The 13,353-nt window shown below is 46.3% G+C and overlaps 1 protein-coding gene across 1 annotated transcript in view; it reads left to right on the forward strand.

Moving 5' to 3' along the window:
* The window catches only part of ilk (integrin-linked kinase), an 88,839-nt gene that overhangs the window by 18,812 nt on the left and 56,674 nt on the right, over positions 1-13,353 (forward strand). The window contains exon 2 of the mRNA XM_041199782.1: positions 4,372-4,609. Within this exon, the coding sequence (XP_041055716.1) occupies positions 4,521-4,609 (89 nt within the window). The 5' untranslated portion in view covers positions 4,372-4,520. The remainder of the gene's footprint in view (positions 1-4,371; positions 4,610-13,353) is intronic.

Raw genomic sequence — 13,353 nt, forward strand, 5'->3', positions numbered from 1 at the left:
ATGCCTGGGGATCTCCACTATAGACCTTCCTCCAATCTGGAAATCAACCATTTATCACTACTCTGTTTCCTGTCCCTCAGCCAATTTCTTATCCAAGTGCCTCCTTTCCCTTTTATTCCATGAGTCTGTTGTGTGGCAATGTATCAAATTCCTTTTGAAAATCCACATCAACAGTGTTATCCTTATCAACCATCTCTGTTACCTCCTCAAAATGATTTTCTCTTAATGAATCTATGCTGGCTTTCCTTAATTACCCTGCCCTTGTCTAAGTGACTGTTGATTTTGTCCTGAGCTATAGTTTCCAGAAATTTCCCTACCACTGAGGTCAAATTGACTGGTCTGTCGTTGCCAGCTTTATCCTTGCACCCCTTTTTGAACAAGGGTGTAACATTCGCAATTCTCCAGTCCCCTGGCACCAACCCTGTGGAAGGTTATCACTAGTGCCTCTGGAATTTCCATTCTCACTTCCCTCAGTACCCTTGGATGCATCTCATCCGGCCCTGGTACCTTATCTAGTTTAAGTCAGGATAGCCTTTCTAAAACCTGCTTCTCAATTGTAAATTCTTCTCTTTATCACCACCCTTTTATTATTTATATGCTTATAGAAGGCATTGAGATTCCCTTTTATATTAGCTGCCAGTCTCTCTTCATGCTCTCTCCTTGCTTTTCTTATTAGTTTCTTCACTTCCCCTTTGGTCCTTCTATATTCATCCTGATTCTCCATTGTATTTTTACCTGACATCTGTTGTGTGGGCACTTCTTCCTTTCCATCTTCACCTCTATCTCTCTTGTCATCCAGGGTGCTCTGGATTTATTTGTCCCACCTTTCCCTTTCAAGGGAATATACCTTGACATTTCCTGCAATACTTTTTCTTTGAAGGTAGCCCATTGTTCTTTTCTGCCAACATTTGATTCCAACTCACTCAACTCAGATGCATTCTCATCCCATCAAAGTTGGCTTTCTCCCAATTAAATCTCCCTGCTCTGGATTGTTCCTTGCCCTTTTCCATCGCCAACCTAAACCTTATAATACAATGGTCACTGTCCCCTATAAATGCTCTCCCACTGATATTTGATCCACTTTGTCCAACTCATTCACCAGAACCAGGACCATCAGTGCCTGCCCTCTCATTGGACGGGAAACATACTGCTGCAGAAAATTATCTTGAACAGATACCGGGAACTCTCACCCCTCTTGTCCCTTTGGACTATCCTTATCCCAGTCAATATTTGGATAACTGAAGTCGCCCATTATGATTACTCTATAATTCTTGCACCTGTCTATAATTTCTTTGCAAGTTCCTCTACATCCCTTCCACTAGTTGATGGTCTGTATACTACACCAATCAATGTTATTGCACCTTTTTCATCCCTTACCTGTAGTCAGAGAGATTCTATCCTTGACCCCTCTGGAACACCCTCTCTCTCCAGTACTGCAATGCCATCTTTAATCAATACTGGCACCCCCACCCCTCCCTTTTCTTCCTTTCCTGTCTCTCCCAAGCACCTTGTACCCGGGAATATTTATTGCCCAGTGCTGGCCTTCTTTGAGCCAGGTCTCTGCCAAGGCAATAATCTCATAATTCCATTTGTCAGCCTGTGCCTGTGGTTCACCAACCTTATTAAGCACACTCCATGCATTCACATATACGCACCTTAACCCTAATGTAGGCTTTACTTTCCCCCTTACTCCAACCCCATCTAATGACTTATTGCCTGCTCTAGTTTTATCAAACTCTTCCCAAGTATTCTATTTACCTTGATAATACTCTGATATATCCTCCTTATCAGTTAATACTTCTCTGCTTCCCACAACCAGTTTTTTCTCCTCTGCACTCTGAATTGCCCCTCAGGTTCCCATCTCCCTGCCAACCTTGTTTAAACCCTCCTCGGCTGCATGAGCAAACCTCCTCACGAGGACATTAGTCCCAGTCCTGTTAAGATGTGACCAATCCTTCTTCCACTGGTCCCACCTGCCGTAGAACTGGTTCCAGTGCCTCAGAAATCTAAAGCCCTCCCTCCTACTCCATTTCTCTAGCCACATGCTGAACTGCTCAGTCTTCTTATTCTGATGTTCATTAATAGGTGGCACTGGGAGTAATCCTAAGATTACTGCTGTTGAGGTTCTGCTTTTTAATTCCCTTCTGAACTCCCTAAAATCTGCTTTCAGGGCTTCATCCCTTTTCCTACCTATCTCATTGGTCCTAATTTGGACCATGACCTCTAGCTTTTCAACCTCCCCCAAAAGAATGCCCTGTAGCTGCTCTGTGACATCCTTGACCCTGGCGCCAGGGAGGCAACATCCCATCCTGGAGCCACATCTACGGCCACAGAAACACCTGTCTGCTCCCCTAACTATGGGATCCCCTACCACGATAGCTCTTCCTTTTTTTATTCATTTATGGAATGTGGGCGTCGCTGACTAGGCCAGCATTTAGTGCCCATCCCTAATTGCCCTTGAGAAGGCGGTGGTGAGCTGCCTTCTTGAACCGCTACTGTCCATAAGGTACACTCACAGTGCTGTTAGGGAGGGAGTTCCAGGATTTTGACCCGATGACAGTGACTCTTCCCCCTTCCCCCTTGTGCAGCTGAGCCACCTGTGGTGCCACAAACTTGGCCCTTGCTACAGTCCTCTGAGGAATCATCTCGCTGACCAATATCCAAAATGGAAAAATGGGAAAAGAGTGAGATAGCCCCAGGGGATCCCTGCACTACCTGTTTCTCTTAGACACTCTGGTCACCCATTCCTTCTCTGTCTGTGTACTACTGAGCTATGGAGTGACAACCTCTCTAAACAAGCTATCCACATAATCCTCAACCTTGCAGAAGCACCACAGTGACTCCGGCCACCATTCGAGTTTCAACACTTCCTGCAGATGTAATTGTCAGGGACACTTTGTACCAGCACAACTCCCCAATCCTGCAGGTCAAGCTGCACTGGTGTACCTTAGACTTTATATAAAGCGTTTATGACAGTATGGTATAATAATAACTAACCTGTCACTCACCAGTCATCTCCTCTGCTGAGTCTGGAAAGGCCTATTCTTATCAACCAATCAACTTAATAGTGACATCACTATTAGATTTTATCTGCAAATTCCCAGCTCTCTCTCTCCTCTGCTTTAAGCTCTCAGATCTCTCCAATTAATTACCAGTTACTGATTAACCTACTCCTGCTTCACCAAAGTGGAAGTCAAATGCTGGAGGCTGAAAAAGAGCATAAGGAAGGAGCACCTCCTCCCACTCCTCACCGAATTTCCAACTCAGCAAGTTCTATTTCTTGCAATAAACCTTATCTACCTATGCACCAAATCCCCACTTGGAATCAAATTCCCAAGCATTCACTCTGTCTCCGTCTCACTCAGGCATAGTCTCCCTTATTGACTGTGCCCCTCACTGAGGAGCAGATGCATCTTCCATTTAATGATTCATCCAAATAAATGTGCGTCCAACAGTGCAGCACTGCCACAGTACAACACTGGGAGCGTCAGCCTGGAATTAGTGCTGAAGAGCCTGCAGTGGAATTGAATCCTGATTCAGAGGTGCAGCACTACTCACTGAGCCATGGCTGATATTGTAGTCACCTTTTCTGTCAAAACCTATTATTTCTATCAATCTCCTGTGTAATTTGGGAACATGAGGTGAATGGCTCCAGTTGAGGACTCTTTCCTTCCTTATTTCCACAACTCCATCGACTGGAAACGTGCATATATTAGGAGATGGGAGTAGCCGGTCTTGGTGATAGAGCAGCTATGGGGTCAGAAACAAAAACAGAAAATGCTGTAAAAATTCAGCAGGTCTACAGCATTTGTAGAGAGAAAAACAGAGTTAACATTTTGAGTCTGTATGACACTTCTTCAGAGCTAAAGAGAAGTAAAAATATGATGAAATTTATATTGTTTTGAAATTTTTACTTCTCTCAGCTCTGAAGAAGAGTCATATGGACTCGAAACTCTGTTTCTCTCTCCACAGATGCTGTCAGAACCACTGAGTTTTTCCAGCATTTTCTGTTTTTGTTTCAGATTTCCAGTATCTGCAATATTTTGCTTTTACCTATGGGGTCAGAAACTCAGTTTGAGGTCAAATAGGACTGCAACGTTGTGAATGGTCTTGTTTAGCCACAGAAAGAGGCCAGGGAAAGTGATGAAGTCAGTGACTTGGGAATGAAGTTTGGGGATGTGGGAGACTGAATTCCATGGTCTTAGTCCTCCTGGTGTTTATCAATACAGTTGGGGGCCAAAGGGGGAGAGAAACAGCTTCTAGGTTACCTGAGTAATGTTCACTTGATTGATAGGCCTACACTGGAAACGCCAGGTCTGTAATATGGATGGTGCTGGCAGTTGTAACTGAAAACCGCCTACTTCCTTTCAGATTGTATTGTTGGTGAGATTGGATTCTGGCTGTCTCGGGATTGGACCTGGTGGATGCCTGGACCCAGCTGGATTGATACATTCAGATTGTCTTCTACACCTGGTGCCTAACGGGAGCAGAGTTGGAGCAGCTGACACAAGAAGAGCAGGATGGATGACATCTTTACCCAGTGCCGAGAAGGCAATGCGGTTGCAGTCCGGCTCTGGCTGGACAACACGGAGAATGACCTGAACCAGGGGTGAGTGCCAGATTCCGGGCAGCCAGCCCTCCCTCTGAATGTCTGTCTGAGCAGTGCTCGTTTAGAGCTTGCTACTATTGCTGCTGGAGTTATGAAATAGTGATGTGACGGGAAACATGTGGTTCTGAGTGGAGCTGAAGTGAACTGAAGGAAAGTGTTTGAGAATCTAGGCAGGTTCAGTGCTCTGCCAGCTCTAGTAGTTTTACACGAATCCGAGGTTTCTGTGCCTGATAAAAAGAAAGACTTGCATTTCTAATGCACAACTCAGGACCTCAGGATGCCTCAAAGTGCTTTACAACCAATGAAGCATTTTTGAAGTGTTGTCTCCATTCTAATGTAGGAAATGCAGCAGCCAATTTGCGCACAGTGAGCTCCCGCAAACAGCAATGTGATCATGACCAGATCATCTTGTTTTCGTGATATTCATTTTTGGATAAATATTTAGCCAGGACATCAGGAAGAACTCCCCTCTTTGTTTTCAAATAGTGCCATGGGATTGTTTGCATTTATTGTTTGATGTGTCACTGATGATTATGTTGAAGCAATTTGAAGAAATTATTTGTCATTTAATGAGAAGTGTACTTTGCAACAGTTAAGTGTTTAGGCTTGGTATAAAATGAGTGGATGAAGCAATCAGTGTCAATGCAGTTAAGAGGTGGGGAGGGCTAGATTAATATGAGGGAGAAAGAAATAGAAGTATATGCTGATAGTGTAAGATAAACAGGGTGGAATGAGATTTGTATGGAACTAGAAATAGTGGATGCATTGGTGGTCATCTTCTGAGATTCTGTAGACTTTGGAACAGTTCCTACAGATTGGAGGGTAGCTAATGTAACCCCACTATTTAAAAAGGGAGGTAGAGAGAAAACAGGGAATTATAGATCAGTCAGCCTGACGTCGGTAGTGAGGGAAAATTCTAGAGTCCATTATAAAAGATTTAATAGCTGAGCACTTGGAAAACAGTGGCAGAATCGAACAAAGTCAGCATGGATTTGTAAAAGGGAAATCATGCTTGACAAATCTACTGGAATTTTTCGAGGATGTAACTAGTAGAGTTGATGAGGGGGAACCAGTGGATGTGGTTTATTTGGACTTTCAGAAGGCTTTCGACAAAGTCCCACATAAGAGATTAGCATGTAAAATGAAAGCGCATGGGATTGGGGGTAGTGTATTGAGATGCATTGAAAACTGGTTGGCAGACAGGAAACAAAGAGTAGGAATAAACTGGTCTTTTTCTGAATGGCAGGCAGTGACTAGTGGAGTACCACAGGGATCGGTGCTGGGACCCCAGCTATTCACAATATATATTAATGATTTAGATGAGGGAACTAAATGTAATATCTCCAAATTTGCAGATGACACAAAGCTGGGTGGGAGGATGAGCTGTGAGGAGGATGCAGAGATGCTTCAGTGTGATTTGGACAAGCTGAGTGAGTGGGCAAATGCATGGCAGATGCAGTATAATGTGGATAAATGTGAAGTTATCCACTTTGGTAGCAAAAACAGGAAGGCAGATTATTATCTGAATGGCTATAAATTGAGAGCGGGGAATGTGCAACGAGATCTGGGTGTCCTCTAAAACCAGTCGCTGAAGGTAAGCATGCAGGTGCACCAGACAGTAAAGAAGGCAAATGGTATGTTAGCCTTCACAGCCAGAGGATTCGAGTGCAGGAACAGGGGTGTCTTGCTGCAATTATACAGGGCCTTGGTGAGACCACACCTGGAATATTGTGTGCAGTTTTGGTCTTCTTATCTAGGAAGGATGTTCTTGCTGTAAAGGGAATGCAGCGTAGGTTTACCAGACTGGTTCCTGGGATGGCGGGACTGATATATGCAGAGAGATTGAGTCGGTTAGGATTATATTTGCTGGAGATTTCATAGAAATCTATAAAATTCTAACAGGACTAGACAGGGTAGATGCAGGAAGAATGTTCCCAATGGTGGGGGAGTCCAGAACCAGGGGTCACAGTCTGAGGATATGGAGTAGACCGTTTAAGACTGAGATGAGGAGAAATTTCACCCAGAGAGTGGTGAACCTGTGGAATTCATTACCACAGAAAGTAGTAGAGGCCAAAACACCCTCTCAGTACTGACCCTCCGACAGTACAGCACCCTCTCAGTACTGACCCTCCGACAGTACAGCACCCTCTCAGTACTGATCCTCTGACAGTACAGCACCCTCTCAGTACTGATCCTCTGACAGTACAGCACCCTCTCAGTACTGATCCTCTGACAGTACAGCACCCTCTCAGTACTGATCCTCTGACAGTACAGCACCCTCTCAGTACTGATCCTCTGACAGTACAGCACCCTCTCAGTACTGATCCTCTGACAGTACAGCACCCTCTCAGTACTGACCCTCCGACAGTACAGCACCCTCTCAGTACTGATCCTCTGACAGTACAGCACCCTCTCAGTACTGACCCTCCGACAGTACAGCACCCTCTCAGTACTGACCCTCCGACAGTACAGCACCCTCTCAGTACTGACCCTCCGACAGTACAGCACCCTCTCAGTACTGATCCTCTGACAGTACAGCACCCTCTCAGTACTGACCCTCCGACAGTACAGCACCCTCTCAGTACTGATCCTCTGACAGTGCAGCACTCCCTCAGTACTGACCCTCCGACAGTACAGCACCCTCTCAGTACTGATCCTCTGACAGTACAGCACCCTCTCAGTACTGATCCTCTGACAGTACAGCACCCTCTCAGTACTGACCCTCCGACAGTACAGCACCCTCTCAGTACTGATCCTCTGACAGTACAGCACCCTCTCAGTACTGACCCTCCGACAGTACAGCACCCTCTCAGTACTGATCCTCTGACAGTACAGCACCCTCTCAGTACTGATCCTCTGACAGTACAGCACCCTCTCAGTACTGATCCTCTGACAGTACAGCACTCCCTCAGTACTGATCCTCTGACAGTACAGCACCCTCTCAGTACTGATCCTCTGACAGTACAGCACCCTCTCAGTACTGATCCTCTGACAGTGCGCTGCTCTGGAGTGCCACACTTCCAACAGCGTAGTATTTCCTTAGTAATGCGCAGAGGTGTGTCAGCCTGAACTTTAGGGCTTGAGGTTCTGTATTGGATGAAGCCATAATCTCATCGTTCAGGAGAGTGAGTCACCATTGAGTCCTGGCCAATATGTACAATAGCAGAATGTGTGCCTGCAGGGAAAAGAGGAAAAAAATGCGCAAAGCAGTGTCATCAGCTTTCAGCAGTGTGGTTTGGCATCAATATTTGCAGACTCTCGTGCTCCCTGGCCTGCTCATTAACTCTCCCTGAATTGAATGCATGGCATGCAGTAAGTTGAAACCATGTCCCAAAGGAAGTAGGTGTTTATTCTGCTCTCTCTTAAGCTCCCACTTCCGCATATTTTGGCCATTCTGTCATTTCATTTCACATTGAGTTTGGAGTTCTGCCCAGAGTTGTAAAGATTCTTCCTGCATTCCTCCTGCAAGCTTCCTGCGCTATTGCACAGACGGAATCTATGTGGGATTGGTGACTGTGGCTGTGTGTAAGGTCGAGAGAGAACAGGGTAGAAATGGCAACACTGCAAAGTTGTAAATTTCCTTAGCACAAGCTGCTTAACCAACCCGTGCTGTACCTGTCCTGGGAGTTTTCTTTATTCATTCACAGGGTGTGGGCTTCACTGGCTGGGCCAGCATTTATTGCCCATCCCTAGTTACCCTTGAGAAGGTGGTGGTGAGCTGCCTTCTTGAGCTGCTGCAGCCCATGTGGTGTAGGTACACCCACAGTGCTGTTAGGGAGGGAGTTCCAGGATTTTGACCCAGCAACAGTGAAGGAACGGCGATATATTTCCCAGTCAGGATGGTGAGTGACTTGGAGGGTAACTTCCAGGTGGTGGTGTTCCCATTTATCTGCTGCCCTTACCCTTCTAGATGGTAGTGGTCATGGATTTGGAAGGTGCCAGGAGCCTTGGTGAATTCCTGCAGTTGTAGATGGGACACACTGCTGCCACTGTGTGTCAGTGGTGGAGGGAATGAATGTTTGTGGATGTGGTGCCAATTAAGCGGGCTGCTTTGTCCTGGATGGTGTCAAGCTTCTTGAGTGTTTTGGGAGCTGCACTCATCCAGGCAAGTAGGAAGTATTCCATCGCAGCCCTGACTTGTGCCTGGTAGATGGTGGGCAGGCTTTGGGGAGTTAGGAGTTGGGTTACTCGTCGCAGGATTCCTGGCTTCTGACCTTCGCCCTGTTAGTGAAGCCCACGTCCCATGAATGAATAAAAAAAACCTGCTCTTGTAGCCTATCGCAAGTCCAGTTCAGTTTCGGGTCAATGGTAAACCCCATGATGTTGATAGTGGGGGATTCAGTGATGGTAATGCCATTGAACATCAAGGGGCGATGGTTGGATTCTCTCTTGTTGGAGATGGTCTTTGTCTGGCACTTGTGTGGTGTGAATGTTACTTGCCACTTGTCAGCCCAAGCCTGGATATTGTCCAGGCCTTGCTACATTTGGACATGGACTGTTGATGGGGACAGTGTAGATGGAGCTCTCCTCTGTATCTAACCCCGTGCTGCACCTGTCCTGGGAGTGTTTAATGGGGACAGAGGTAGACTTAGGAAGAGTAAGAGGAGTAATACCATGGTGGCTTTTTACTGGACTAGTAATTCAGAGAATTTGAGTTCAAATCCCTCCGAGGGAAGTTTGAGAATTTGACTTCAGTTTCAAAATATACAATCTGGAAGCATAAATCTGGAGTCAGCAAAAGTGACCATGAAGCTGTCAGATTGTCCTTTAGGAAAGGAAATCTGATACCTGCTCCGAGCCTGTGTGTGAATCCACTCCCTCACCAACCTAGCACCCCCTGAAATGCTGTCCGAAATTACCACTCTGTGTTACTGAACTGATGACCAGTGGTTCAACAAGAAGTTTCCCCACCACCTTTTCATGGCAACGATGGATGGGCAATAAATACAGGCCTTGCTAATGATGCTCTCATTCCCTCAACGATTTAAAAAAAAATCCTGTCCCTGTCATCTATTGCCCAACTGCTGGAAATTTGCCATCCCAAAACCTTACACACAGTTTTTAAAACTTCTAATAGGTCATTCTGAATCTTGTCTGTTCATGTTTCCTCCCAACTCTGAGCTCTCATTCTTGAACTGACTTTCTGGATTTGTCACTGCCCCCACTGCCATTACTTCCTTTCCTATATTGGAAATCATACAGAATCATGCAGAGCTGGCCTTACCCTAGTGCTCTGAGGAGGGGCAGTGTTCCCAAGAGGAGAGAGAAAAATGCGCTTTATTCTTTTCTGTATAATGGGGGGAGGGGTGGTATTGACAGGAATTTCACATTCTAACCAGAGTGAAATCTGGACAGATGATGTCTTTCTAAAATTATACTGTTTACCCCAGGAGGGAGCCTCTGCCTTGCGTCCTGCTGACTCTCTGTCGATTGTGTTAGAGCCACAATCTTCTCCATTTAAAGATGTTTGGAGTGCTTTATGTGAAGGCCTTTGCTTGGGTGCTATAGGCCATTGGGTGACAAGAAATGCAGACACACAGTGGCAGATCTCTGTTCCACAGGAATGTAATCTATCCTATAAAACATGTAGCCTCCCCATCCCTTCTCCCCTCCTGCCACTGCTGCATTCCCTCGCCCCCATTAACACCCCCCTCTCCTATCCACAGCCCCCTCCCCCGGCTAAAAATAACACGGCCTTCTGCGTTTTATTAAACTTGAGGGACTGAGCGAGGTGCCAAGGCACACAGCACCACCTGCCCCTGGGTTAAGAAGCTGAATGAGACAGTACTGACTGAGCGACCTGGAGCAGAAGTGGGCAACCACGGCCCCAGAATGGAGCTGAGCAACCTCGGCCAGAGTAGTGCTCCCTAGGTGCTGCATTGTTCTGAAAGTGTGTCGCACTGTCAGAAGGGCAGTACTGAATTAGTGCAACAATATCGTAGTTTCATTATTGAGGGGGTGTTGCCCTATTGGAGGCTCAGTACTGAGGGAGTGCTGCACTTTCAGTCAGTACTGAGCGTGTGCTGTACTGTCAGAGGGGCAGTACTGAGGGAGCACTGCACTGTCGGAGAGTTAGTACTAAGTGAGAGTTGCACTGTCAGACAGTCAGTACTGAGAGAGTGCTGCACAGTTGGAGAGTTGGTACCGTGGGAAATGCAGTACTGCGGGAACGCTGCACTGTTGGAGATGAAGAACTGAGGGAGCACTGCACTGTTGGAGGGTCTGTATTGAGGGAATGCTGCAGTGTTGGAGAGTCAGTTCTGAAGGAGCGCTGCACTGTCAGAGGATCGGTACTGAGGGAGCACTGTACTGTCGGAGGGTCAGTTCTGAAGGAGCGCTGCTCTGTCGGAGGGTCAGTGCTGCACTGTTGGAGAGTCAGTTCTGAAGGAGCGCTGCACTGTCAGAGGATCAGTACTGAGGGAGCACTGTACTGTCGGAGGGTCAGTTCTGAAGGAGCGCCGGTCTGTCGGAGAGTCAGTGCTGAGGGAGTGCTGCACTGTTGGAGGTGCTATCTTTTGCATGTTTCTTCTTTCTAGTGGATGTAAAAGATCATGTCGCATTATCTGAAGGAGATCCAGCATGTTTGCTCCGATTTCCTGGTGCCAATATTTATTTCTCAGACAACATCATCCAAAATAGATTCTAGTCATTGCTCTTATTTAGAGATTTCCTGTTTTATTACTGACAATGAGTGTATTAAGCAGCTGTATTAATGCACTTCTCCCAGTCTGTTTGGGGAGGAATCCTTATTTATTGCAGATCTAGGCTTTTATGTATCAAAAAGTAGAAAATGACAGGCTCGGTTTCTAGCCAGCTGTATAGTGTGATCAGCCAACGACAGGAACCAATCCCTCAGCTGCTCACTACCCTCAAACTGCTATCAATAATGTTTGAAATGGTCACAGGGTTGGTAAGAAAGAGGAGAGACTTGGCTATTGAAAGCATTAAATGAGAGTGAGGTCTCACAGCTGCCAGTGTCGGGTGTGTGCTGTGTTGTTTAGGGGCACGGGGAAGCAGTATCAAAGTGGTTGTGCTGGGGAGAATGAGAGAACCAGTTTGATGGAGCAGCTGCCCAGAGGAGGGGGCCACACAGGTGGGAGAGAGAATGGAGGGGTAGGGGGAAAGTCAGTGACTGGATCAGTCCTTTGTCACTGCCTCCTGGCCAGGGTTCTGAATCCAGAGCTCCTGTTGATGCTCATCCTCTGGCAGTGCAACCGTGCGCTGACTTGAGTTGGTCCAATTCGAGTGGAACGCCTGATGTGGTAGCTGTGGCTAAGGAAGATACATTCTGCAAGGCGTTGATGTAATCGCTGACTAAAGTCACCAAGAAGCTGCCCAAGAAGCAGAAGAAATCTTGCAAGCAGAGCTATTCTGCTTACCTGTACAGGGGGCTGACCCAGGTCTACCCTTCCATCAGGACCTCATCCAAGGCCAGGTGTGTTAGGAATTCTTTTGTGTTGATATTTTCGTGCGTGTCGCCTCCGATGCTTTGCACCACATTCACTACAACAAACTCCACACCATCTCAGCCAGGGAGATCCAGAGCGCCGTCTGGCTCATGCTGCCAGGGGAACTGGCCAAACATGCCGCCTCCGAAGGCACCAGAGTGGTCACCAAATACACCAACTCCATTTAGGTCAATCATTCTAAAGGTTATAATCTTCAGTGAGCCTTAGCTCTGTGTTGTTACTGACCTTGCACCTTTTCAATAAGTAGCAGGCTGTAATCTAATTCAACCAATTGGGTCATAGTTTATAATCACTGCCCAAATATTCTTTCTTCAAATTAGTGGATTACGATATCTGTGGCTGCTTGATTCTGATTTTAATTGATCCTTGTGCATGAGTATAAATGTCGAGAATACCTCGCCCTTGCTGTCAGCTCCAAGTCACTGTCTTCCTTTGATTTCATTATTATCTGTCTGCTTGTAGCCAGATCTTCCCCTGCAATGGCTTCCCTTCCCACCACTGCACTGTGACTGCTGGACTCATGCGCTAGAACACCTAGTACTTCAGAATTATGCGGCCGTTCTCCATTTAAGTAATACTCTGCTTTTTTGTTCTTTCTGTCAAAGTGAGCAACTTCACATTTTCCCTCATTAAACTCCATTTGCACACTCATTCAACCTATCTCTATCCATCTGCAACCTTCTCATGTCCTCTTCACGACATACTTTCCTACCTATCTTTGCGTCATCCGCAAGTTTAGCTACCATGTCTTCACTCCCCTCATCTAAGTCATTGATATAAATCCTAAAAAATTGAGGCCCCAGTACAGACCCCTGTGGGACTCCACTTGTCACATCCTGCCAATCAGAAAAAAACCCTTTATGCATACTCCCTGCCAGCCAGCCAATCTTCTACTAACACTAATATGTTAACCCCCCCACCCCCGGGCCCCGATTAAGTCTAGAGGTGATTAAGGCCTGGAAGAGGTTTCAACAGCAGATGAGCTGAGGTAGGGATGGAGTTGGGTGATGCTACAGAGACATAAATAAGTGGTTTCTAAGATGTTATGCGGTCGGAAGCTCATCTCAGGGTCATATGCTTGAGAACAGACTGGTTTAGCCTCAGGCAGTTGACAAGAGAGGCATGGAGTAGGCAACCAGGGGACACAGTTTGCAATGGGAACAGAAAACAATGGCTTCAGTCTTCCCAATATTTAATTGGAGGAAGTTTCTGCTCATCCAGTACTGGATGTGGGACAAGCCAACTGATAATTTATCAGCAACGCAGGATTTAAGG

The sequence above is a fragment of the Carcharodon carcharias genome, chromosome 11 (assembly GCF_017639515.1).
Source record: "Carcharodon carcharias isolate sCarCar2 chromosome 11, sCarCar2.pri, whole genome shotgun sequence".
Classification (NCBI taxonomy): domain Eukaryota; kingdom Metazoa; phylum Chordata; class Chondrichthyes; order Lamniformes; family Lamnidae; genus Carcharodon; species Carcharodon carcharias.